Source organism: Drosophila mauritiana, chromosome 3L (assembly GCF_004382145.1).
Source record: "Drosophila mauritiana strain mau12 chromosome 3L, ASM438214v1, whole genome shotgun sequence".
Taxonomy (NCBI): domain Eukaryota; kingdom Metazoa; phylum Arthropoda; class Insecta; order Diptera; family Drosophilidae; genus Drosophila; species Drosophila mauritiana.
The window spans coordinates 9564449-9587648 of record NC_046669.1 but is presented as its reverse complement, the minus strand read 5'-3'; the positions used below and the strand labels follow the sequence as shown (position 1 = coordinate 9587648).

General features: G+C 45.9%; 7 protein-coding genes across 9 annotated transcripts; 4 read left to right on the top strand and 3 right to left on the bottom strand.

The window, feature by feature from the left end:
* Positions 1-441: 441 nt before the first annotated feature.
* On the bottom strand, positions 442-1009 carry LOC117141874. The gene has a single exon (XM_033305560.1). The coding sequence runs from the start codon at positions 903-905 to the stop codon at positions 468-470; it is 438 nt and encodes a 145-aa protein (XP_033161451.1). The 5' UTR covers positions 906-1009; the 3' UTR covers positions 442-467.
* Positions 1010-1012: 3 nt separating this feature from the next.
* On the top strand, positions 1013-4121 carry LOC117141871 (type 1 phosphatidylinositol 4,5-bisphosphate 4-phosphatase). Of its 2 annotated transcripts, XM_033305557.1 has the most exons (6): positions 1013-1108; positions 1428-1685; positions 3137-3318; positions 3384-3593; positions 3650-3814; positions 3893-4121. In XM_033305557.1, the coding sequence occupies exons 2-6, from the start codon at positions 1559-1561 to the stop codon at positions 4007-4009; spliced, it is 801 nt and encodes a 266-aa protein (XP_033161448.1). In that variant the 5' UTR covers positions 1013-1108; positions 1428-1558; the 3' UTR covers positions 4010-4121. The 2 variants fall into 2 exon arrangements, with proteins under 2 accessions (XP_033161448.1, XP_033161449.1); XM_033305558.1 differs by lacking the exons at positions 1013-1108; positions 1428-1685 and adding an exon at positions 3028-3064.
* A 95-nt stretch (positions 4122-4216) lies between these two features.
* On the top strand, positions 4217-5772 carry LOC117141872 (protein Hezron). The gene is made up of 3 exons (XM_033305559.1): positions 4217-5164; positions 5221-5409; positions 5471-5772. Exons 1-3 carry the CDS (start codon positions 5084-5086, stop codon positions 5759-5761), a joined length of 561 nt encoding a protein of 186 aa, XP_033161450.1. The 5' UTR covers positions 4217-5083; the 3' UTR covers positions 5762-5772.
* Positions 5773-5949: 177 nt separating this feature from the next.
* LOC117141875 lies at positions 5950-6450 on the top strand. Its single transcript, XM_033305561.1, has 3 exons — positions 5950-6042; positions 6097-6233; positions 6287-6450. Exons 1-3 carry the CDS (start codon positions 5971-5973, stop codon positions 6429-6431), a joined length of 354 nt encoding a protein of 117 aa, XP_033161452.1. The 5' UTR covers positions 5950-5970; the 3' UTR covers positions 6432-6450.
* On the bottom strand, positions 6429-10685 carry LOC117141869 (calpain-B). Its single transcript, XM_033305554.1, has 3 exons — positions 9515-10685; positions 9183-9457; positions 6429-8953 (listed from the first exon to the last, which is right to left on the bottom strand). The coding sequence occupies exons 1-3, from the start codon at positions 10453-10455 to the stop codon at positions 7392-7394; spliced, it is 2778 nt and encodes a 925-aa protein (XP_033161445.1). The 5' UTR covers positions 10456-10685; the 3' UTR covers positions 6429-7391.
* Positions 10686-11160: 475 nt separating this feature from the next.
* On the top strand, positions 11161-15222 carry LOC117139594 (transcription initiation factor TFIID subunit 2). Its single transcript, XM_033302009.1, has 6 exons — positions 11161-11210; positions 11274-11328; positions 11391-13156; positions 13214-13626; positions 13684-13894; positions 13955-15222. The coding sequence occupies exons 1-6, from the start codon at positions 11161-11163 to the stop codon at positions 15117-15119; spliced, it is 3660 nt and encodes a 1219-aa protein (XP_033157900.1). The 3' UTR covers positions 15120-15222.
* LOC117139595 (mediator of RNA polymerase II transcription subunit 15) lies at positions 15223-20836 on the bottom strand. Of its 2 annotated transcripts, none has more exons than XM_033302012.1 (5): positions 20678-20836; positions 20217-20457; positions 19183-19550; positions 17098-17427; positions 15223-17036 (listed from the first exon to the last, which is right to left on the bottom strand). In XM_033302012.1, exons 2-5 carry the CDS (start codon positions 20251-20253, stop codon positions 15345-15347), a joined length of 2427 nt encoding a protein of 808 aa, XP_033157903.1. In that variant the 5' UTR covers positions 20254-20457; positions 20678-20836; the 3' UTR covers positions 15223-15344. The 2 variants fall into 2 exon arrangements, with proteins under 2 accessions (XP_033157903.1, XP_033157902.1); XM_033302011.1 differs by having other exon boundaries at positions 17098-17433; positions 20678-20835.
* Between the last annotated feature and the right edge of the window lie 2364 nt (positions 20837-23200).

Sequence of the window (23200 nt, the reverse complement as noted above, 5' to 3'; positions counted from 1 at the left end):
TGCCCTAAATGGGTAGTCGGTTTTGTCCATATCAAATGTAAATAAAATCAAATCAAACAAAACTCATTTTTGTGACGCAGCTGCTGCGGCAACAACAACGAAAACAACGAGGATGATGGTGATGAGCAGCAGCAACAACAACAACAACAAATAGCTACGACGAAGTTTCCCATACAACAACGCATTGCATGGAAATGAAATCATCGGTGATTTTCTCATGGAATTCCAGTGTTTATACCTAGAATTTTATGCTGCACGACCGCCCACATGTTCTACTTACACTTTGCACTTAATTTTGCTACGTTTTGTTTGTTTTATTTACATAAAATCAGTGTAAATAGTTATGCTCGTAAAAATTTACCACTACTCCAAAAACGCACTAGCCAACCCTGGCTTGGGTTGCCAGTGTTGGCTAATAGCTGGGCATTTGGTGTTACCAGCCCTGGTCAACAGTTGTTATTTGAAATTTAATCAACATATAAAGTTTTATTCGGCTTCTTTTTGCGCTTACGTAGTTTTCTTATATATTCTAAATCATATTTCTCTAATGGACGAGCTGTAAACGTTATAGATTTGTTGGCCGGCTCATCGTTGCTGGTATCGTTTGAAATATGAAACTCAGAATCGGAACTGTCTTCAATTATTTGAGCTGAGCTTAATGTTAAATCACGAGTGGTGCTGGGTGTTTGTGCCAGTGCTGCAGCATTTTCGCCAACTACGCGCATGGGCAGCGCATGATAATGATATGATACATTTCGACAGGATCTACGACGTAGTTTGTGTTTTCTGCTAGTTTCAAAGTCACTGGAACTTGTGGACGCGTAATTGTCGCCACTATTTGAATCTTCCCCGCTGCCAGAATCCTTACTGTCAATTTTATTGGAGTTTTTTGTGATTTTAGACATATTTGATATGAGCCGCGGCGGAATTGTTTTGGTTCCAAAAAAGAACAGTTTTTCGCTGAACTAATTCTGGTTCTTTACCACCGATGTGGCAACTCCATGGCAGGGCCGCAACTGAAACATCTCAAACGGGACATCGTTGCCAGACAGCCAGCCAGAGTGTGGCCAGATCGCAGCGACGGCAGTGCATTTTCAACAAAAATAAGGTAAAATATAGCACAAATATGGCCAGCAATTGTTAAACAATTAACGCAATTGCCAGAATTATAACCAAATGTCAACTGTGTGAGTGCGGCAATCGAGCTCGCGTGGGCGTTGCACATGCAGCAGCATCGAATTGATTAATTGCGGCGCATGCCGAAAAGGGAAAAAAGGGAGGATGTGTTTCAATCAACGCAAGTGAAAACCGCGACGAACGAAGAAAAAAAACCAAAACTGCTACGGCAATCGTGAACAAAGAACTCGTTGCGTCCGAAATTATGTGGCACAGCAACTAAACTATTGGATTTCCCAATCATTTTCCAGTTGAAATCAACGCGTTGCAGCAGCCCCCGCAGCAACAGCAACAACAAAACAAAGGCAACTGGAAGTGCAGCCTAACGGGAATTGCTCCAGCATATAGAGATTATAATCCATTTATCGGAAGATAGTCCACAATGGCGGATCCAGAGCGACAGAGCCTGATCAACAAGGACGACGGCAATGGCTACAATTCCGTGGACGCCGTGGACGAGGGTGCCGATAATCCCGGCAGCAACTCATCGGTGGCCACAAACGAGGACGGTGCGTATCGTTATTGTAAAGCCGGCCATTCAACCCGCATCCAATCAGCCGGGCGGGCGGCCCATTGGAAGCCCAACAAGTGTGCGGGCGCTCCACTTATCCGCATCCAACGCCGTGATTCCGAGTTGTCTGCTCGCCGTCTCATTTGGCATTTTCACACTTCACCCAACTGAGTCATAAATGCGTGGGGTGTGGTGCGGGGGGAGCGATGGGACTGCACAGAAAGAAAAACTGATAGGATATGTGCTGCCCAAATGCAATCTTAAATTATCTGTAATTTTTACAGATCAATATGTTACAACTGTTTTAAATTGATCTTGAAATTATACAAATTTAAGTTGTAATTAACAGGTCCCATTATTATAGAGCTTGATTTTTTTTTTCAGTAATAACCAAAAATTTGCAACCTAATATAAAATTCTCTTATTGGCCTAAATATCAAATGGGCCACGTACACCCCGAAAAAATATGTAATTTTATCACGAACTCCTATTTTTCACTATGTGAAGAGCTGCCAAAAATGTGAAGATCGATTGTAGTTAGTTATTCGACGCCGGTATCGGCCAAATTTTTGCACCGCCTTTGTTATTGTTTATGCTAGGAGGACGCTCGTAATCAGCACAAAAAGCGTTCCCCACAGCTGTTTAATCAGCATCGATTCGGAGGTGTTGGTACAGTGGTGGTTAAGCGGGGGCAGCCAAGTCCATGAGTCATCATGTCATTCGCTGCCTTATCGCAGTACAGAGCGAAAATGAAGGCATTGAGGGTCTGCGATGAGCAGTGGTTCCATTGTTTACCAAGGAACCTGATCTTCAGCTCGGAAAAAGCTATCATTAATATACTCTATAAGAGTTTAGTTACAAGGGCTTCACGACTTTCCATGTTACCAATTAATTTGTATAGTCATGTGATTTGAAACGATGATAGAAACAACATATAATGAAGAAATATCTTTAAATGATCTGCATTGGTCTTCTTTCTGTATTCTTTATATATCATTTAGGCAAAATAATATGACTTTATTTGCAATCGACTTTTTATTAAACAATCTTCCTGGAGAGTGTGTGCCATGTCACTCTTTGTCTTTTCCACACGCCTTGATTCCATTTAAAAAGTCTTACACAAAGTTCGAACTTGTTTTGATCGAGAGACGAGAACCACAACTGCGGTCTAGCTGCACTAGTTTAATGCTGGGACAGGAGAGCTGCATTCATAAAGCCAAAGCATTGACCCATTTGGTTTATCGCAGCTTCCCAGAGTCACACACTGCACACTATCAGAAAATGCAGTTCTCACTCCCTCCATGAGCCAATCTCCGCCAGATGAGCAGTGTGGTTGAGGGAACTCTGCTGGCGAGATGTATTTATTCTACACCAAAGGTCTCGCCTTTGAAGGGCATGGGTCTACACCATATTATAAGTAGTTAATAATACTTTGCAATGGAATTTTAGGCAATGGAGCACCTACGGCAGTGCCTTGTATTGGACCCGATGAGCTGCCGCCGCCGTATCAGCAGAGCACCAACACCGGAGGCGTGCCGATGGTCACCTGTCGGGTATGTCAACACATGATTGACATCACCACGAAGCGGGAGCAGCACGTGGTCAAGTGCACCCACTGCAATGAGGCTACTGTGAGTAATTCTAACCACATTCTTTGAATGCAATTGTAATTTAATACGCTTTTGGCTATCAACAGCCCATTCGGAACGCTCCAGCCGGCAAGAAGTATGTTCGCTGCCCATGCAACTGTTTGTTAATCTGCAAGAGCTCGTCGCAGCGAATCGCTTGTCCAAGGCCCAATTGCAAGAGGATCATCAACCTGGCCCCAAGTCCCGTCACCCCGCCCGTGCCAACCATGCCGGGCATGTGCCGCGTCACTTGTGGCCACTGTTCGGACACGTTTTTGGTGAGTTATTAATCCAAATCACAGCAGCAGGAGTCTTGTAACGCTTGCTCTTACAGTTCAACACGTATCACAACGCCTTGGCCCGGTGTCCACACTGCAGGAAGGTCTCTTCGGTGGGCTCGCGCTTTGCCAACAGCCGCGCCGTGATGTTCGCCATTGTGGCGCTGGTGTTCCTCATCACAGGCATCGGTGTAACCATCGGCACATACTCGATTGCTTCGGTAAGCCAACTCAATTTAAATCAAGCTGAAGTATGTGATTTTCTAAACCCATATGTGTTTCCTCCTGCATTTTTCCAGGATCACGGTGGCATGTACTTCCTCTACGTGGCGCTGTTCGTGATTTCGGGTTGCATGCTGGCCCGGTCCGCCTACTATTTCCGCCTTAAAGTGAGCGCCATCGATGGGCCAATGTAAAGCTAAAGCACGGGGCCAGTAGCAAGGAAGGAAGTGCATTGTTTTATTTTTATATATATATATTATTCATATATATCATTCCTTTTGATATTAAATTTAAAACTAAACACAAGCAGCCAATTTGCAGACGGAACATATGAACATTTCTCCAGCAATTCAGCTACATACAAAAATTCTTCGTTTCGAGCAAAACTAATAGCAAACCTAGCTAAATTTACGAAAGGAGGTCTCCCCGTTGAAAAGCATAATTAGGATATTAAGGCCGTAACTAACTAAACACTATACTAAAAGCGAATATTTCAAGGGTCGCCGTGCAGCTACCATTCAAGTGCTAAAAGTAAAAAGAGAAACCCCCGATCTGTGTTGGCAGTCATTAGTTATTAGACCAGCGACCGATCAATCCACAGTGCATCTCATTTTTAGAATCGTCAGGATCCATTTTAAACATTGTACAGTTTCGTTGTTTAAGTGTCCGATTTGTTATCCGTTCGTGCCTGTCCTGCAAGATATTTCGGTATTCGGTATACATTACGTATTCGTTGATACGCTTTTCAGTTTTGTGTTGCCTAGAATTTAACCAATGCACTTTTTCTCAGTTCGCGCCAAAGCGGAGGAAAGCGTTTTGTTGCTTGGCGTTAGAAACAATTTGAAGGGTATGCTAATAGTGCTAATGAAGGTACATACATACGCGCATATACAATACCATACATACATAATTATAATGAAAATAAACAAAGCAACACTTCTTGAACAACAGAGAACAAGCAACGCTCATGCAGATATAAAGAAAATCAATTTAGACAGCAACTGCTAAACTGCGAAATTGCATATATATATATGATTAAAAGGAACGGTTTACTTTTGAAATATATATATATATATACAACAACATTTATATTTAGTACATTATAAATTAGCATACATACACTGTAAATAAAAAGAAATAAAACCACAAGCACCATCGACTTTTCGGCGACAAAGTAGAAAGTAGAGTGCCTTGAACTTGACATCGGACATCGGCTGGGATTTTCGATTTCGATTACATTTTTTAAAGTTTCAAGTTTCTTGGCCAAGATGTCATCATTGGCTCCTTGCTTCACTGTGGGCTCAATAGTGCGCTGCAAGACTTGTTTTGGCGACAACCTTTCGGGGGAGGTAAAACTAATATTATTTATTATTTTTTCGATTATATAATGCTCTCAATTTCCCAGGTTGTGGCCTTCGATCTGGGCGTGAAAATGCTGATAATGAAGTGTCCATCGAGCAATGGCGGTGGCGACGAACAGACCACTTGCAATGTGACCATTTTGAATCTATCCCTGTGCATGGATATTGAAATAGTGAAGGAAACAATGCCGCCGGCTGAAGTTCAGCAGCCAGAACCGATTGATATACCCATGGTAGAAGCACTATCTATATAGATATTTAGGAGAACCCTCACTCAACCATTTGCGTTTGCAGATCCGAGAACGATACCGATACGCAACCGAACATCGTACTCTCTCCTGCCGGAGCTATCATCCCAATGCCTCGCCCTTCGGACAAGCTTTGTTCAGGGTGTTGGTCAAGCGTTTCGGCGATTCCGCAATCAACTGGCAGGACCAAGGCGACCAAGTGGCGATCAATATACTCCATCAGGTGGTCATCCATGCGCCTTATGCCACGGATAATATTCGGTACCAGAGCTGGAAACCCAAGCTAGCGATATACGTCCGAGGGGTCGTTCAAAGCTTTTGCAGTAAACAATTCTAGAAGGACGGCCGTGCCCATGGCAACAGTTGTCTAGATAGCATCCAATTCTCTGTACGTTTTGTTTATCAACAAAACAATTCACAATACACACACATATAGCCATGACACCCACACAGAATACTGCTCTTTATCTGCCAGGGGAAACCATTCTCGTTTGTACAAATTCGATTTAATGCACAACACACAACACCCAACACACACAATACACGATGGCCGATGATGAAGATAAACCAAAGAAGCACACGCTGGACAGCCTGTTCTTGGTGTATTCCAACTTCCAGGTATGATGGATGACCCAGTTAATTGATGAGTGATTTTCATCTAATTGGTGGCAGGTCATACCCACCGACATCGAGAACGAGTACTTCGACAGCATACTCCTCTCGCAGTTGGACGCCTGGCTGGAGCAGGCCAAGCTCATGCCCAATCCCATAACTCGAACTCAGACCGGTCTGATATACATGCGATACAAGTGAGTAACTACATTAAATCTATATATCATTCTTAATCAAATACATGCCGCAGGAAATGGCGTTTGGAGTACGAAGACTTTCTGGAGGTCCTAAACAATTTGGCATCCGATAACAATCTGCCTATAGATGACATGAAGCAAACAATGATCGATGCTGGAGTCCCGAATGGCGCTGATGTGGTCATAGTCGTCAAGTAGATTGAATCATCACTGCATTTTATTTATATACATACAAATAGTCAGACAACAAATTATTAATAGTAACAATTGCATACAAGAGTAACTTTGATTAGTTCACAAAAATTATAGTAAAATATAAAAGCATCCAACAAAGAGCCTCTAAACCCAATTGGTTAATTTCAGTTATTTTAACGTAGAGGGTGCCTAATTAAAGTGTGTTTTGAGATTACTGATCTGAAAACTAAATACAAAAGAAATGATCATTACATTTTTTGATGTGATCCAATAAATTGACTGCTATTCTGATATTCTTTCTGCTTAAGCTTATAAATATTCGATGAGTGATTGGCTTGTTCGCTTCGCGTTACTTTCCTGATAATAATAACAACGTTAGTTTGGGTAACAGAGTTTGGCTGGACTTAGTTCTAGCACCTGGGCATATATGTGGACTGCTCGGAGCTAACGATGTTATAAAAATACATGCTCATTCATTCCGTATATCTAGTAAATATTGTCGATGCGTTCTAATGGCTTTCCGAGTGTCTCGTAGCGATTGGTAAGGTAATAATGCACTGTTCAGTTTGTACTAGTAAATTTCCGGCTCTTGTCGAGGTGCATGGAGTGGATTTGCTATTGATGCTTGCTCTTAGTCATCCCTCCAGTTGCGCAGCATGGTAAAAAATCTATAGCGTTAATTGTTTGAATTGTGTATGCGGGTTTTATACAGTTTATCATGCATAGCAACCTCGTGCCGTTCCAAGGCCACTCCAATTTCGCCACATGATTTGTATTTCCGGATTTGGTCATATAGATAAGATTCTCTTGTTGGCTCAGTGAGTGTATCTCTTTGCATCGCCGGACCGCATTGTCATGGATCTGTGTGTTGACTTGCTCATTTGAATGCATGAATAATGTAATGCACAGGTAGATTAAGTATACGTGGCACTTAGGATTAGATTAGTAGCAATTGCAAGTAATTTAAGAGTAAATTGTTCGCTCCAGCCAGTCGTCCAAGTTGAAGAAGGCCGTGTCCGAGTTGTCCGTGTCCCGTTCGCGGAACATCTCGATGAATGTTCTCACCTTGATGGCACACATCAGGAAGTCGTCGAAAGGTATTTGTCCCTCCCGCGATCCGTAGCGATGGGCCAGGGCGTTCAGGAGCCGGTTGTTCAGATGGTAGCCAGCAGAATTGAGTGCTCCGCGGAGATGGAATCCATCAATACTGCCAGTTCTACGGGTGTCATATAGCTTAAAGACCGCCCGCCACTTGGCAATATCGGTTAGCAGAGCTTCGAACTCCTCGAAACCCAGGCGACCGGAACGATCCTTGTCCAGCATGGCTACCATCGAACGCACGGCATCCTTGGAGAAGCCATCACTGCCCACCATAACATCGCGCATAGAGTGGTCCAGGATGCGCTTGAGCTCCTGCCAGTCGACTTCCTCATCGCTGCCAGCCACGCTGTCGAACAGACGGCGCAGTGCAATGCGCTGCGGATCATCCTCCTCCTTTGGAGTCGGTGGCGGCAGAGCCGGAGCAATGCGATCGTCGGTCTCGCCAAAGCCAACCTCATCGTCGTTCTCCTCCATGTTGTTCCTCGTCTCCGAGAAGACGCGAATAATGAACTCGCCCTCCTCGTTCGGATCGAAGGTCGATGGAACAATTAGGTAGTGGCCAGGTGGCAACTTAAACCTGGCGCACACCTCTCGCGTATTGATAAAATGTGGTGAACGGGCCACCGATGCTCGGTACTTGAAGAAGTTGAGTCCCTGGGGCTTAACTTGCATGTCACGGTCTGTGAGATGATATATTGCAAATCCAATGGTCAGACAGTCGATGCCCACGTTGCGCTTGCTACGTCGATTCTTCTGCATAAGGGCCACAATAGCCGTGCACTTGCCATCGTCATCCTCGTCGTCGGGATCCTCCAGCGATATGATGTACTGTGGGTTGTGCCAGAAGGTCTCCAAGAAGTTTCTGCAACCGCCGGCTGTTACGCCAGATGTCCACTCACCCTCGAACATGGACATTTCCCACTTGCGGCGGGAGCTGTGCTGCTGATCCTCAGTCAGTGAGTCGGGCGACAAGTTACATATCTCCACGCGGTCAAAGTGATTGAGGAAGTCCTGGAAGGACATCCAGAACTCGCCGTCCCTATCGAAATTCAGGCCAATCTCCTCCTTGGTGTGCTCCGGGATGAATCGCCACTCTGGCGAGCTGTCGCTCCACGGACCGCTCCATTCGGCATCGTTGCCCCATGGATTGCGCATACGAATCATGGGCAATTTTCCCTGCCGATTCGGTGTCGATATGTCCATGAGGCACACCTTGGTAATGGAGTAGGCATGACCGCGGATCAAACCTTGTGGCGTTTCCGCTTCTAGAACATGTGGATCCGGCTCCAAGGAGCAGCCCATCATCGAACCACGCTCGGCGGCCTTCATCATGATGCTGAATAGATTTGGGGGCGCCTCCTTGATGTCATACCACTCGGTGACGCCGCCAGTGAAGTCCTCCATGGCCTCGCACGTTGTGCCGCCTAAACGTGAAGAGATGGTTACAAAAAATTACAAAAACTATAGAGGGAAAATATTTAAATTTTAGATCTCTTCAACAAAGTTCTAACCGCAATATTTGCCGCATAATTTTTTTTTTTTTTTTTTGAAGAGCCTATGATAAGCATAGTGTATTTTTAGAAACTAAATAAGTTTTGGTATGCCACACTGTTTCTATGCTTCTAGAAATGCTGATAATATTCCATTTCTTACCCTTGAGTGCTTCATAAGATCCATGGAGCTTTGCGTAAGCCTTCTCCAGCAAGGCGCTCCAAAACTCGTTCTTCTCCGTGGAGTGCATGTAGATTAGCTCACCATTATAGGTGGGCAGTCGGTCGTCAATGACCACTTCCACCCACTTGCCATACTGCCAGAACTTGAAGTGGAAGATGCCAGCGTAGTTCTCCTGGAAGTCCTGATCCGGCGGGATCACCCTGAAGAAGAGCGTCGAGTCCTGCGTCAGATTGGCAGCTGCAGCCAGTAGCCAGCTGTGAAGGATCGTTTAATTTCTGAATCCATTTATGTATGAATGTGTTTAGTCTTACCAATCGCCAAGTTCTCCTTGTTGCACATCGAAACGTGAATAGCCTTCCACGAAGAACTGCGGATCATCGACGATGTCACCGGGACGCAGCCACTCGTAGTAGCGATCCGGTCGCCGTGAGTACATCAACGAAGCATTGGTGGCCGGAAAATCGGGATCCTCGAACATGGTTCCATTGGCCACGCAGCTGGCGCGCAGAGATTGGAAATCGCCTTTGCTTACGCTGTTCTGCCGGGCACTCGTGGCCTTGCGACCCATCCAAAACATGTTCTGGTTCTCGGGCACCTTCACACTGGTGAAGCTTAGCTCGGCCACGCCGACGGAAGGTTCCTCCTCCTGGGTTGGAGCACTGGCCGGTGGCGGTGCCGAGGGATATGGTAGTGCTGGGAATCCGATATTGTGCTGAGGAGCCGGACTCGTTGGCATGGGAGCGTACGGCATTGGCATACTGGGCAAACCGGGCATGGCAGATGGATATGGTGCGAGCGGAGCAGGCGGATAGGGTAGATTGGGCTGCGGCATGCCAGTTGGATAGGGCATTCCGGTTGGATAGGGCGCCATTGGCGCAGTGGGATACGGCAGCGATGATACGTTGGCTGATGGCAGACTGGGATAAAGTCCTGCTCCTGGGTATGGCGTGGCACTAGGGTATGGAGCCGGCGCTGAGGGGGCTCCTGGCACGGGCATTCCCATGCCCATGGTGGGTCCCGCGTACGAAGCATTCTGAGCATGACTCGTCTGCTTCACCACATATGGCATTCCGCCCACGGATTCGGATGATGGATAGGGCAACGAGGGGTAGAGGCCCGCTGAGGGTTTGGGAGCTCCTCCTCCTTCGTTCCCACCGCTGACTTCATTCTTGCTGTAGCCCAAGGCCGCCAAATTGACAAGGCCAATGCCACTGGCATGATAATTCTTGGGGTAATTATCAATGCCGTACATTTTTACTGGTTTTTCGCTGTGGTTTTCCTCGTCCAGGCACTGGTTTTTCCCTAAAACTACCTACTAATGGCGTTGCAAATCGGCTAAAACTACGGAACTGGATGATATCCAGATGTTTATTAACTCGCTGCCGTGGTAAAACTGCTGACTCGCTGGGAATCGTACGCTTTAAATGGGAGAAGTATCCAAATTTAACTTTCTCGGTAAATGATTCATAATCTTTAACCCTTGCGCGCTCTGTATTAATTTTCTTTGAATATGCAAGTGCAATCATAAAAGCTTTCAAAGTGCAGAATGAAATACTTAAAACATTCTAATTCATTTGTTAACTCAGAAAAAAGATTATAAAAATATTAAATTTTTTTATTAAACAGTTTCAATAAAAAGAACTTTTGCTTTTTATAAATAAAAAAAAAATCTAAGAAAATATTATTATAGTATTTGAGAAGTATTTGTGTATTTATTTACGAACATAAACAATTAATTAGTGGTCAATATTATAGACCCAACACCTTAGAAGGGCTAAACAAGTCGACCAGGGCTACATTATCACGCAGAGTTGCCATTTTTTCAAATGAATTCGGTATTTTTTTTAGCCCTGTCGGCATTTTCAAAAAAGAAGAAGAAGTCAAACAGTGCCGTGTTTTTTTTGATAACAAAGTCAAATTAGTTGAGAAATTCTGGCGCAGAACCGGAATTTGAGCGATGGAAACGCAACCTGAGGTGCCCGAGGTGCCGCTGCGTCCGTTTAAATTATAAGTATTCACCCTGCTCTGTTAGGCATCCAAAAATAATGTGTTTTCCCTTTTGAATAGCACGGCGCATCAGGTTGTGAGTCTCACGGGCATCAGTTTCGAGCGGAGGAGCATAATTGTGAGGATATAACTTAAATACACTTAAATATGTACAAAACATAACACACCTCCTCCTTTTAGGGCGTGGTCGAGCTGACCATTGTGCCGAACAGCGAGAATCTGCGCCTAATACGCCTGAACGCCAAGCAGCTGCGGATCTACAACGTCGTTTTGAATGATGTCTGCCAGGCGGATTTCACGTACTTCGATCCCTTCCAGAACATCTGCTACAAGGATCCGAAGAGCCGCGTGCTGGAGGTCTACTCCAAGCATCATCTGACCGCCGCTCAGTACACCGATCCGGATGTGAACAACGGCGAACTGCTCATCCAGGTTCCGCCCGAGGGCTACTCTATGATCCAGGAGGGTCAGGGTCTGCGCATCCGCATCGAGTTCTCGTTGGAGAATCCCAAATGCGGCGTACATTTTGTCATACCGCCCGCTTCCACGGACGAGGAGACACAGATGAACAGCTCGCATATGTTCACCAATTGCTATGAAAACTCCTCGAGATTGTGGTTTCCCTGCGTGGACAGTTTCGCCGATCCCTGCACCTGGCGGCTGGAGTTCACTGTCGACAAAAATATGACCGCCGTTTCGTGTGGAGAACTTCTAGAAGTCATTATGACTCCAGATCTGCGAAAGAAAACCTTCCACTATTCGGTAAGCACACCGGTATGTGCACCAAATATTGCGCTGGCTGTGGGTCAGTTTGATATCTACGTGGATCCGCACATGCATGAAGTTACCCACTTCTGTCTGCCCGGATTGTTGCCGCTGTTAAAAAATACGGTTCGCTACTTGCACGAAGCATTTGAATTTTACGAGGAGACCTTATCTACGCGCTACCCATTCAGTTGCTACAAACAAGTGTTTGTGGACGAATTGGACACGGATATAAGTGCCTATGCCACTATGAGCATTGCTTCGGTGAACCTGCTGCACTCCATAGCGATCATCGATCAGACCTATATATCTCGAACCTTTATGTCGCGCGCTGTAGCCGAGCAATTCTTCGGCTGCTTTATTACATCGCATCATTGGTCGGACACCTGGCTGGCCAAGGGCATTGCGGAGTATCTGTGTGGACTGTATTCCAGGAAGTGCTTCGGCAACAACGAGTACCGTGCTTGGGTGCAATCTGAACTGGCGCGTGTCGTTCGCTACGAGGAGCAGTATGGCGGCATTATTCTTGATTGCAGTCAGCCGCCAGCTCCTTTGCCTGTTTCCGGCACTAATCAATCGGCTGCTTCTAGCAAACAGCAGGAGATTGTCCACTATTTTCCCATCAAGAGCTTGCACACCGTGTCGCCGAAGTATGTGGAGGCGATGCGAAGGAAAGCGCATTTCGTAATCCGTATGCTGGAGAACCGCATCGGCCAGGAGCTGCTGATTCAGGTGTTCAATAAGCAATTGGCTTTGGCTTCTAGTGCGGCAACGACAAAGATCGGTGCAGGTCTCTGGTCTCAGCTACTCATCTCGACCAACATCTTTATCAAGGCCATCTTCACCGTAACCGGAAAAGATATGTCTGTCTTCATGGACCAGTGGGTGCGCACTGGAGGGCACGCCAAGTTTTCGCTCACATCTGTGTTCAATCGCAAGAGAAATACCATTGAGCTGGAGATCCGCCAGGACTATGTCAATCAGCGGGGAATTAGGAAGTACAATGGTCCATTGATGGTGCAGCTGCAAGAGTTGGACGGAACTTTTAAGCACACATTGCAGATTGAGAGCACACTGGTAAAGTCCGATATCACTTGCCACTCGAAGAGCAGGCGTAACAAAAAGAAGAAGATCCCCTTGTGCACCGGTGAGGAAGTGGATATGGATTTATCAGCCATGGAGTAAGTTTTTATGGAATATATGATTAAAGAATTTTGTTAACATCTAATTTTACATAGCGACTCACCTGTACTGTGGATTCGCCTCGATCCGGAAATGATTTTGCTGCGCGACCTCATAATCGAGCAGCCCGACTTTCAGTGGCAATATCAGCTTCGCCATGAACGTGATGTAACTGCCCAATTTCAGGCGATTCAAGCCCTGCAGAAGTACCCAACGAATGCCACCAGGCTTGCGTTAACCGACACCATAGAAAGCGAACGTTGCTTCTATCAGGTGCGCTGCGAGGCTGCCCACAGCTTGACCAAAGTGGCCAACCAGATGGTGGCCTCCTGGAGTGGACCACCCGCCATGCTGAACATATTTAGAAAGTTTTTCGGCTCATTTAGTGCTCCGCACATTATCAAACTGAACAACTTCTCCAACTTCCAGCTGTACTTCCTGCAGAAGGCTATTCCCGTGGCCATGGCAGGTTAGTTTTCTTGGCTAAGCAGGATGATTTATTTGAAAACTTTTGCATTCCCTTCAGGTCTGCGCACATCTCATGGTATCTGCCCGCCGGAAGTGATGCGTTTTCTTTTCGATCTCTTCAAGTACAACGAGAATTCGCGTAACCATTACACGGATGCATACTATAGAGCGGCTTTGGTGGAAGCTCTAGGCGAAACCTTAACCCCTGTGGTCTCCGTTGCCATACATGGCACACAAATCACTACGGACAGTCTATCCACGGATGCGAAGTAAAGATGCAAACTGAAAATTTATTGCTTATATTAAGTTTATTTAATTCTAATCCGCAGACTTGTGCTGGATGAAGTTACACGTCTGCTGAACATGGAGAAACACCTGCCCTCGTACAAGTACATGGTGTCCGTGTCCTGCCTAAAGGTCATCCGAAAGCTTCAAAAATTCGGCCATCTGCCCTCACTGCCGCATATTTATCGCAGCTATGCCGAATATGGAATATATCTGGACCTCCGCATTGCTGCCATGGAGTGCCTGGTGGACTTTGTGAAGGTGGATGGGCGCAGCGAGGATTTGGAACATTTGATTACTTTGCTGGAAACTGATCCCGATCCGGCTGCTCGCCATGCCCTGGCCCAACTGCTGATCGATAATCCGCCTTTCACCCGCGAATCTCGCAGCCGCCTGGATAAACCCAATCTCGTGGATCGTCTGTGGTTCAGTATTAACCGATTGCCCTACGATACCAAGCTGCGCTGCGATATTGTTGATTTGTACTACGCACTATACGGATCCAAGCGTCCGAATTGCTTGCAGGCCGGTGAGAACCAAAGCTTCTACAAGGATTTGATGAAAGACAATAATAGCAGTGTAGGCAGCGTAACCGGCAGCTTCAAGAAGACCAGTGATTCAAAGTCACATTTGCCAACGCAAACGAATACTTTGGACAATGAGCCACAGGAGCGGCAAAAGCCGGCAATGGTTACCATCAAACGAACGGCCACAGAAGCATTTGAGGTGGGCGATGAGATAATCAAGCTGGAACGCAGCGAGGAGATCACCGTGCTAGATGAACCAGTTAACGTGCAGGCCTATGACAGTGAGACCAAAGTGAATGTCCTGCAGGCAGATGAAGATGCACGCGATACCCATCAGGCTACCAAGCGCCTTAAGAGCGAAATGTACGCCGAGGATGACAACTCATCCACCATGCTGGACGTGGGCGACTCCACCAGATATGAGAGTAGCCACGAGGAGGGCAAGTTGAAGTCCGGCGAAGGTGGGCTCAAGAAGAAAAAGAAGAAGGAGAAGAAGAAGCATAAGCACAAACACAAGCATAAGCACACCAAGGATAAGGATAAGGACAAGGAGCGAAAGGATAAGGACAAGCGTGACCCGCATATATCACGCCTGCAGGCGCGCGAGACAGCCACTCCGGACACTCTCAGCTCGGCGGACAGTAGCAACAGCAATAGCCTGCCGCCCATGAACCTTAACTAAGTGAGGGTTCCTGCAGGTGGGGAAACTGCAATGCTTGGGGGATAGATGACAGAATAAAGGTAATATACCTTACACATTACATTTATTAAAGGGGTTAACATTATTTTTTAGTTTTATTCATATGTTTATTTGTCGGTTTATAATTTAACATTAAGGAAGTGCTGAAACATTTTTACAATACTTACAAACTAGACAAGGACATTTTAACTAAAACAGGACATGGGTTCACTGCACCTTCGCCTTCGCGGACTCCGCCTCCGGAGCTGCCGCCTTGGGCTCGCTGCCCGCCACGGCGGTATCCTGCTCATCACGCGGCCTCCTCTTCTGCAACGCATGGACATGGGCCAGGGCATGGGGATGGGATTGACCCTCGATGGGTTGCAAATATGTGATACTACCGCCGCCGATGCCTGTGGCCGTTTGCTGATGCAGCTCTCCGGCGGACGGAGTGGACAGGATCTTGACCGACGGCTCCGAGGGAGCAGCCAGCGATCTGTGTTGCTGATGTGCAGCCAATTGCCGCGTGGCCAGGCGCATGATGTGAGCGTAGTCTACAGGCGGGTGATTGCGGTACTCCGGATGATCCTTAACGTACTGCTCATACGGAACGGGAACTGGCACGGGCACTGCCTTCACCGGATATCCTGCGTCCACAAGAGCTTGGAATTCGGCCTGGGTCAGGGGCTTGCCATTGGGAGGCGGCAGATTCAATTGCTTCACTTCATCCAGAGTCCGTAGCTTCTGAATAGGAGCTGTAGTGGGCGTGGGTCGGGATGGTGTGGCAATTCCAGTTCCCTGGGACACATAGATACTGGACTGGGAAGGAGACGGTGAGGGATATTCAGCGTGGAGCGGCAGAGCAGTGGGTGTGACGGCTAGATTTCTCTGGGAATGCTTTAGCGGATCCGGCGGACTGGGATAGAAGTTGGACGGCGGCGGTGGAGAAGGCGATCCCTGACGTTCGTAATCTGCATAGAGCAGTGCCTTAGCGGGTGAAGCCAGCTTGTAGTGCTTGGATCGGTGGTACTGCTTGGGAATGGGGCTCGGCTTGGGTGCCCCGGTGGGCGTAGCCTCCTGGTAGTAATACTGCGAGGGCTGCGGCTGATTGGCCTGCTGTGTGGGATAGACGACGGGTCCCAATCGCTTGGGTTCCGGCGTGGGATAAATTGGCGTCGGTTGCTGATAGTTGCTGAACTTGAAGAGCGATGGAACGAACGGTTGGTTATTGGCATCCAGCAGGGAGTTGGGCGTACTGGCCAGGTATGCCTTGGGTTGCCTCAGCGCGGGATGCGAGGTGGGTGGTGGTGGGTGCTGCGGAGCGGGCTGCCTTGTCGCCACCTGCTCATTGCTGCTGTCCACGTAGGCCAACGATTGTCCAGGCTTATTGGCTGCCAGCAATTTCTCAATCTCACTTTCCAGAGACGATTTCGCCAGTGGATGGTTGGGCAGGGTCTTGTAGCTTATCTGTGGCTGGTAGTAGGCAATCTGGGGTGGCAGTCCATGGATGAGTTGCTGGCCGGGATGGGGTATCGGTTTGTGGAGCTGCACACGCTGCGGTTGTTGCTGTTGTGGCTCATCATCCTCTTGGATTTGCTGCGCCTGAGGCAAGGGCAGATATTTGGGACCACCGCGGGGATGCGAGTAAGTGGGTGTTACCAGCTCCTGCTCGGCCACAAAACGCTCGCGATAGCCGCCTAATCCTAGCGAGGGATCCGCCTGCTGCAACACTTTGTGAGTGGCAGCCGTGCTGTGGATGGGCAGTTGCTTGGGGTGCTGTTGCTGCTGCTGCTGTTGATGTTGGTGCTGCTGCTGCTGTTGATGCTGCTGCTGCTGACGAAGTTGCTCATGATAGGCTCTAGCCTGCAGCTCCTCCTCCAGGATCTTAAGGAACTGCTCTTCGGGAATCACTTGGTAGGGCTTTTGGAAAGTAGGATTGATAAGTATATGAGGTTTATAGCGTCGCATTCAGATGACCCACCTGCTGATGTTGTTGCTGCTGCTGCTGCTGCTGCTGGGGATTCACCGACCGATGCTGTGGCGCAGGCAGCGGCAATGGCAGTTGATAGGGACCCACACCCTGGTACTGACGTGGACGTGGTTGCTGGAGCTGGAGCTGTTGCTGCACCTGCGGCTGCGGCTGAATGGACACCGCGTATCGCTGTTCCGCCTCCTGTTCCTGCTCCTGCTCCTCCTCGGCCACCGGAGTGGATGACTTCTTGGGCGCACTGGCCGCACCCTTGCCTTGACCTGCGGCCAGCAGGGCCTTGGGCTGATGATGGCGCATTATATCTTGCAGATACACGTAGTGCTGCACCTTCGAGATACGGATACAGATAGATGGCAAGGGAAAAATTGAGTGGGGGCGCATAATTATGGTGGGTGTGTGAACTGCCAGCATTCAGCCGGCGGCCAATGTCAGCAGCCGTTTAAAGTGGAGCCGCATGACCAACACCATCACCATCATGACTTAAACACAAAAACCGAGCGACAAACCGCAGCGGCAACAACTGGTTGCAGGTGCTTCAGCAGAGCAGCAAACGCTGTGAGAATGGCGTGGCATCTAAAAAATGAGTTTATATAACACTTGTGGCAAACTTTGGCAACGCCAACGCCAAACACAACAACCACAAAGACGCGGACTCTTCGATGTTGCAACAGCAACAACAAACATTAAACTGTGCAACAAGGTTTCGCCGTCAAAGGATTTGGTTGTGTGTGGATTTCCCATAAAAAACGTATAAAAATATGCCATAAAAATTTAGATTTATAATAAAGAGTTGAAATTGAAACGAATCAATTCCTTGATTTGCTGTTCTAAATAATGTAAATTTGGTATTGATTCTTAAGGTATATATTTTTTAGTTATCTGTCCAAATTATAGTTTATAAACTTTTGAATGCTGTCTATTTTGTAATTAGATCTTCAAGCAGCTTACTATAAGAGTCCATAAAAATACAGAGAGCCCCTGAATTCTTGTGGAAACCTGTTGCACAGTGTGCCATCGACTACTATTCACATTATTATGGCAAATAAAGCCGCCGGCGAGTCAAGGCGCCATGAAGCGACACAAAGCTGACAGACCAAAAGTGGGGTGATTATAACATTATGTCAACTTTCTTCCCACGACAAGCGCCATTGTTTTTCCACGGGCTCCGATGTCTTGCACTATTACAAGACCCACTGAAGACCAGGTGGTGCGGGGAGTGGGGAAGAATTGGAGAAGCCATTGCCAAGCGAATCTGTTGGTTGGGCAGGAGGTGGAAATTGTTGTGTTGACGCGTAATAAGACAAATAATAATTTTGCAATTATGCATTTGTTGCTGTCGCCGTCGCCGTCATGTCGTGACTTAGTTTTGCCAACTGCATTTATAATAAAAATATCATTATTATGATTATTATTACAACTTTTGCCGGCACTTTTAATTTCTATACATTTTGCAACCTAAACATTGTCTTTGGCTAATTGCAATCGCCTTTGTCTACCATCTATTGCAAATTCGTTCCGAATATAAGCCGAGATATTGGTCAAGGTTTCTTGGCCTCTCGGCGAAAGGGAAAAATTTGACAAAATCCGTCTGGGATTGGGCCATTTGGCTTTCTGCCTTTTATGTTGGTCGTTTCGGGCGCCGAGATGTTTACATCCGGCATTTTGCAAAGAATCGTGTGCCTGCCGCCGATGCCAAGTCACGATCGCCCAGGTCGTCCGATGTCCAATGTCCGACCTCTGATGGCCGCGGGGCCAAGTCAAAACGCCAGACAAGAGCCGCGATGTCGATGGAACGCCCCCCGATTGGCACAAAACAAACAATTCCTCATGGCAATGGTAATCCGTCAGTTGGCCAGTCGATCAGTAGATCACCCACTCCCTCTATTGAACCCACTCCCAGGGATTTCGGCTGGATGTTTTATGGGTCAACTTGGAAAACAAGTCCTGCTGTTGCTGCAGATTGTTCATACATAAGTTGTAACCTATTTATTACTTATCCTAAATAATCAAAAACTAAAAACAATGGAAACAGGGAAACCCTTTGATGTATAAAATGGACAAATTGCCCAAACTCACCTCCTGACTCTGCTCGAGAAGTTGGGCGGCATGGGGTCGGGAATTGGCCGCCGCAAAGTTCCTCAACTGCGGCTCCTGGTGCGATTCGTGTTGCTGGTGCTGGTGCGGTGCAATGGGTCGGATGATGAACTGATTCGGTTTGGAGCCGTAGATGGTTTCCTGACCATCCTCGGGATCATCGCTGGCGGATGGCGATGCCGCCGAGCTGCGGTGGTTGGGGTACAGAGACGTCTCCTTGGAGTTCACCTGTCGCTTGTCTTTGGTCGCCTCCGATTCCAGTGGCGTGGAGGCGGAGCTCTTGCTGTCTTCCGCCGGCTTGCCTTGGCTGCTCTTGGCCTCCGCATCCACGGCCTGGGCGCAGACGAGGCCTGTGTGGGAGGACAGGTGTAGGTGTCACTTTAGAGTTTGTTTTTGTGGGAAACAGCACTTAGTCTGTTGCACCGAAAGGTTACAGTTGTTAAAGTTAAATTATTTTATGCCACTGAATAGAAGTACTGTTTACAAATTTTTAATGGACTTTAAATCTTTTATAGCGCTGCATTTAATACATTTTCTTTATTATTTGAATTATTGAAAGTTTTTATTAAATTTATTTGTACTTTTTTTCTTTGCTTGTAAAAGTTTTGGGTTTGGTTTTCAAGCTACTAACTACTAAACTCAATATATCCTTGAAATATTATCACAATTACTAAATTTAAGTAATTTATTAGGAAATGCAAAGGTTAAACAATTTGAATGCTAATTCTTGATGTTATTTGGATCTCTGAAATAGCAAGCTAGTATAAATATTCAAAATATTAACTTCTATAACAATTTTGAGAAGTAAGTGTCCTGTTCATGTTTCACTCACTGTTGTAATCCTTATTAGTTTAAAAAGAATATCGTATATCACTGGTATTAAGTGAAAATAAATTAACAATATTTTCTAACATAAAAAAATACAAAGTAATTATTCTGGAAATTTCTTAGGAAACTCATTTCTTCAGAACTTTGAAAAAATTCGAATATTCCCCCAGATCTCGGTGTCTACTCACCCAGCAAGAGTGTCAGGAGCAAGATTTGGATTCTCATTGTGTGGCGTCACTGCACCAGCAGACTAGTAATTGAATATCTGAATCTGTGCCTGGCCGTTCGCTACTTTCACAGTCACTTGGATTATATATTTTATTATTTCCCACTCGGTTGCGTTTTCGTTGTCGTTTTCCTTGTCAGGCGTTTGGGACTACGATGGTCGCATCTGCTGCATCTGCATCGAGCATTGCCGGCTGCAACAAACTGAACCAAAAGAAGCACACAACACGATGCGATTATTACTGGCAGTTATGCAACTGAAGATTCGACACAATCTGCAACCGAATTTGCGAACTGCGAATTGCGAAACCGAAACTGAATCAAAGTCTGAGTGGCAATTCGTATCCCGTAATCCTTGGATTGTTTTTGGCGCGAAATTCGTAACGCTACAAATTGGATATGAAAGATGAACTGATTGCTTTACCGTCGTCTGCTTTCCTGTCTTTGGTTTTAATTTATTTTTTTTACTTTTTTTTTACTATTTTTTAGTAGCAAGGAGCAACAGCTCCGTTTCGGGGATCGGATTTAGTAGATCGCGCGCGCTGCTGCACGTTCAGCCAACGAATCTTTGGCGTTGTGCGGCCAACACTTGTATTTATAAATCCGGTGGCCAAAACAGACGAGTCTCGGCCGACAGCCGAGCTTCGATCCCCGAGTTCCGAGCTCCAGCTGAAGCCACAATGGCTATATCCAAAGACGACCTTTGCGGCTCGTCGTGCCAGCCAGGCACCAACACAAAGAGAAAGGTCTGTCTGCGATCGCCTCTTTGGCTCGATTCTGCAAATGTACCGCCTCTACAGAGGGAAAAAGGTATTCATTAAGAGCTAATAATGAGAGGTCCTAACTTCACTTTAATATACCTTTTTAGATATAACATTTAGATATGACATTTATTTTTAATAACTTCAAGATTATATTTTTCATCTAATACTTTATCGCTTTTAAAGTTGAACATCATTAAGGAATACGATTGTAAAGCTTGTGGGTTATGAAAATTCGGGAAAAAATTAATTTGAAATTTATAACTGAAAGTTTACACCATTCTAAACGTTGTAGAGAATACTTTAATACATACATATATGTATAGAGTGCTATAAGTCTCTGCTCACCATCTGATTTTTAAATGCCTATTATTTCTGTATTAAGCAGTAAAAAACTTAAAAAAAACCAAATGCTGTGCTTGAAATGCCAAATATGTAAATTAATATCTGCCAGCTTTTCCCTTTGTCAAGGTTATTTCGAAATAATCCAAATAATAGCTAACATTTAATTTGGACACCAGAATTTCGATGAAAACTCCCCTAAAAACGGCACAGTTTTTTCTCGGTGAACCTTCGCTTCCAGGGGGCCAATTGAACGTTGACGGCCCTGTCGGTGGCTAACCGCTAGTTAAGTTAAGGCTAATGGTACGGCCCGGGCATTTGCCTGCCGCCTGGAAGCGCCCCGAAAATGCTAACGTGACACTAAATTGGCCGTCCGCCCTCGCCGAAGTGGAGACGGGAAAACACTGACTTGATTCAGGGAGAGGGACATTACTATACCATACTATACTATACTATATCTGGCTGCCGGCCATGGCTATTTGGGCTGGTCGAGGCTAAAGGGCACTTTTGTTTTGGTTTTGTCTCGCGTCTTTAAACCTTTCTGTCTGCGTCTTTGTATGTGTTTGTGCAAATTGGGCGCATTACTTTTAACAAGCGTTTTCGATTCGGATGCGAGACTCCTCCATTTGCGTTTCCATTTTCCATTTGCATTAGCAATGCATATTTAATATGCCCAAGCCCAGTACGAGTGCTCACACCAGCCGGCGGAAAACAAAACTCCACCCCTTGCAGCAAGTTCGCTGCCTAAGTCTTTCGTTTGACATTTGCAATTGGCAAGGCACAGTGGGTAGAAAATGTGTTCTTGATAAAAATGTATGTACGAATTTGAAAAATAATGTAACAATTGGGAATAATCAACTGTTCGAGCTTAAATTTAAATTTAAATTTTTTATAAAATTTTTAAAGAATTGGCGTTTTATTTGAATACAATATAGAATCAACTTTTCACAATTTTGGGCACTGGATTTCAGTATGGTATACCTCGATATACTGTGATTTATTGTTAGTAAATTTAAATTTAAAGGCTACTTGTAGATGTGTCCACTTTGTCCGCTGGATCATAACTTATGCTTCATTATGCTTTTGGTTTACTTCAGTAGTGATGCAAATTTCAAGACAAACCCGCTTAAGCATCATTTTATTAATCAGAGATCTATAAAAATGAGCAACAAATAGTGTTAGATTTATCAATGAAGTGTCAAAACTTCTCTCGAAAATGTCGAAATACCATTCAGTTTTGGCCAACTGTGCCCTTCTGTGTTTTCGACGGATTGGGAATTAACATTTCAGCGCATGCGTGGGCAGCTACAGTTAAGAGTTAGGAGTTAGGAGTTGGATTAGCCGCTGCTGGCAGCATCACTTATTGCGAACTCCTGACTGCGGCTGACGGACGGAGTCAAGTCGGTGGCCAATTTGGGCAATTGCGATTGCCGTGCTGGTTAATTGAGCCCGCTTACCTAATGCTATAATGCTAATGCCGGGCTATGTCCGACGATCGGGCTACGATTTTGGGCCTTTGCGTTGGTGGTGTCAAAGTTAACACAGTAGCTGTGAAATTTGGCGCTGGGGAAATCCGTGGAAATTGCCAACTGATGCAAGCCTGCCATTTCCTCATCCTTAGCAAATTGATTAGGACAGTTTGGCGGCAAAAGCTAACCAAATAAATAAGTTTATAATTAAGTGGAAGATTTGCGGGCAGCAGCAGCTTTTGTTTTCCTTTTTTTTCTCTACTATATTTTGCGCAACTCTTGATCGAAGCCGCTCGCAGTTACTTATTATAAATTCTCCTACAGCTATCTACAGTTGTTGCTACTTTGTTCACATTGTCATTTGGCTGTCTGCGT

Excerpts from the sequence above, each read along its gene's own strand:
- LOC117141874 (XM_033305560.1), bottom strand. The coding sequence starts at position 905 with ATGTCTAAAATCACAAAAAACTCCAATAAAATTGACAGTAAGGATTCT.
- LOC117141871 (XM_033305557.1), top strand. The coding sequence starts at position 1,559 with ATGGCGGATCCAGAGCGACAGAGCCTGATCAACAAGGACGACGGCAAT. Across the intron at positions 1,686-3,136 it reads GGTGGCCACAAACGAGGACG|GCAATGGAGCACCTACGGCA; the intron begins GTGCGTATCGTT and ends ATGGAATTTTAG. Across the intron at positions 3,815-3,892 it reads GCACATACTCGATTGCTTCG|GATCACGGTGGCATGTACTT; the intron begins GTAAGCCAACTC and ends GCATTTTTCCAG.
- LOC117141872 (XM_033305559.1), top strand. The coding sequence starts at position 5,084 with ATGTCATCATTGGCTCCTTGCTTCACTGTGGGCTCAATAGTGCGCTGC. Across the intron at positions 5,165-5,220 it reads GCGACAACCTTTCGGGGGAG|GTTGTGGCCTTCGATCTGGG; the intron begins GTAAAACTAATA and ends TCAATTTCCCAG. Across the intron at positions 5,410-5,470 it reads AACCGATTGATATACCCATG|ATCCGAGAACGATACCGATA; the intron begins GTAGAAGCACTA and ends TTGCGTTTGCAG.
- LOC117141875 (XM_033305561.1), top strand. The coding sequence starts at position 5,971 with ATGGCCGATGATGAAGATAAACCAAAGAAGCACACGCTGGACAGCCTG. Across the intron at positions 6,043-6,096 it reads TGGTGTATTCCAACTTCCAG|GTCATACCCACCGACATCGA; the intron begins GTATGATGGATG and ends AATTGGTGGCAG. Across the intron at positions 6,234-6,286 it reads CTGATATACATGCGATACAA|GAAATGGCGTTTGGAGTACG; the intron begins GTGAGTAACTAC and ends TACATGCCGCAG.
- LOC117141869 (XM_033305554.1), bottom strand. The coding sequence starts at position 10,455 with ATGTACGGCATTGATAATTACCCCAAGAATTATCATGCCAGTGGCATT. Across the intron at positions 9,458-9,514 it reads CAAGGAGAACTTGGCGATTG|CTGGCTACTGGCTGCAGCTG; the intron begins GTAAGACTAAAC and ends GATCCTTCACAG. Across the intron at positions 8,954-9,182 it reads ATCTTATGAAGCACTCAAGG|GCGGCACAACGTGCGAGGCC; the intron begins GTAAGAAATGGA and ends CTTCACGTTTAG.
- LOC117139594 (XM_033302009.1), top strand. The coding sequence starts at position 11,161 with ATGGAAACGCAACCTGAGGTGCCCGAGGTGCCGCTGCGTCCGTTTAAA. Across the intron at positions 11,211-11,273 it reads CCGCTGCGTCCGTTTAAATT|GGCGCATCAGGTTGTGAGTC; the intron begins ATAAGTATTCAC and ends TTTGAATAGCAC. Across the intron at positions 13,157-13,213 it reads ATGGATTTATCAGCCATGGA|CGACTCACCTGTACTGTGGA; the intron begins GTAAGTTTTTAT and ends AATTTTACATAG.
- LOC117139595 (XM_033302011.1), bottom strand. The coding sequence starts at position 20,253 with ATGAGAATCCAAATCTTGCTCCTGACACTCTTGCTGG. Across the intron at positions 19,551-20,216 it reads GCTCCTGACACTCTTGCTGG|GCCTCGTCTGCGCCCAGGCC; the intron begins GTGAGTAGACAC and ends CCTCCCACACAG. Across the intron at positions 17,434-19,182 it reads TTCTCGAGCAGAGTCAGGAG|GTGCAGCACTACGTGTATCT; the intron begins GTGAGTTTGGGC and ends CGTATCTCGAAG.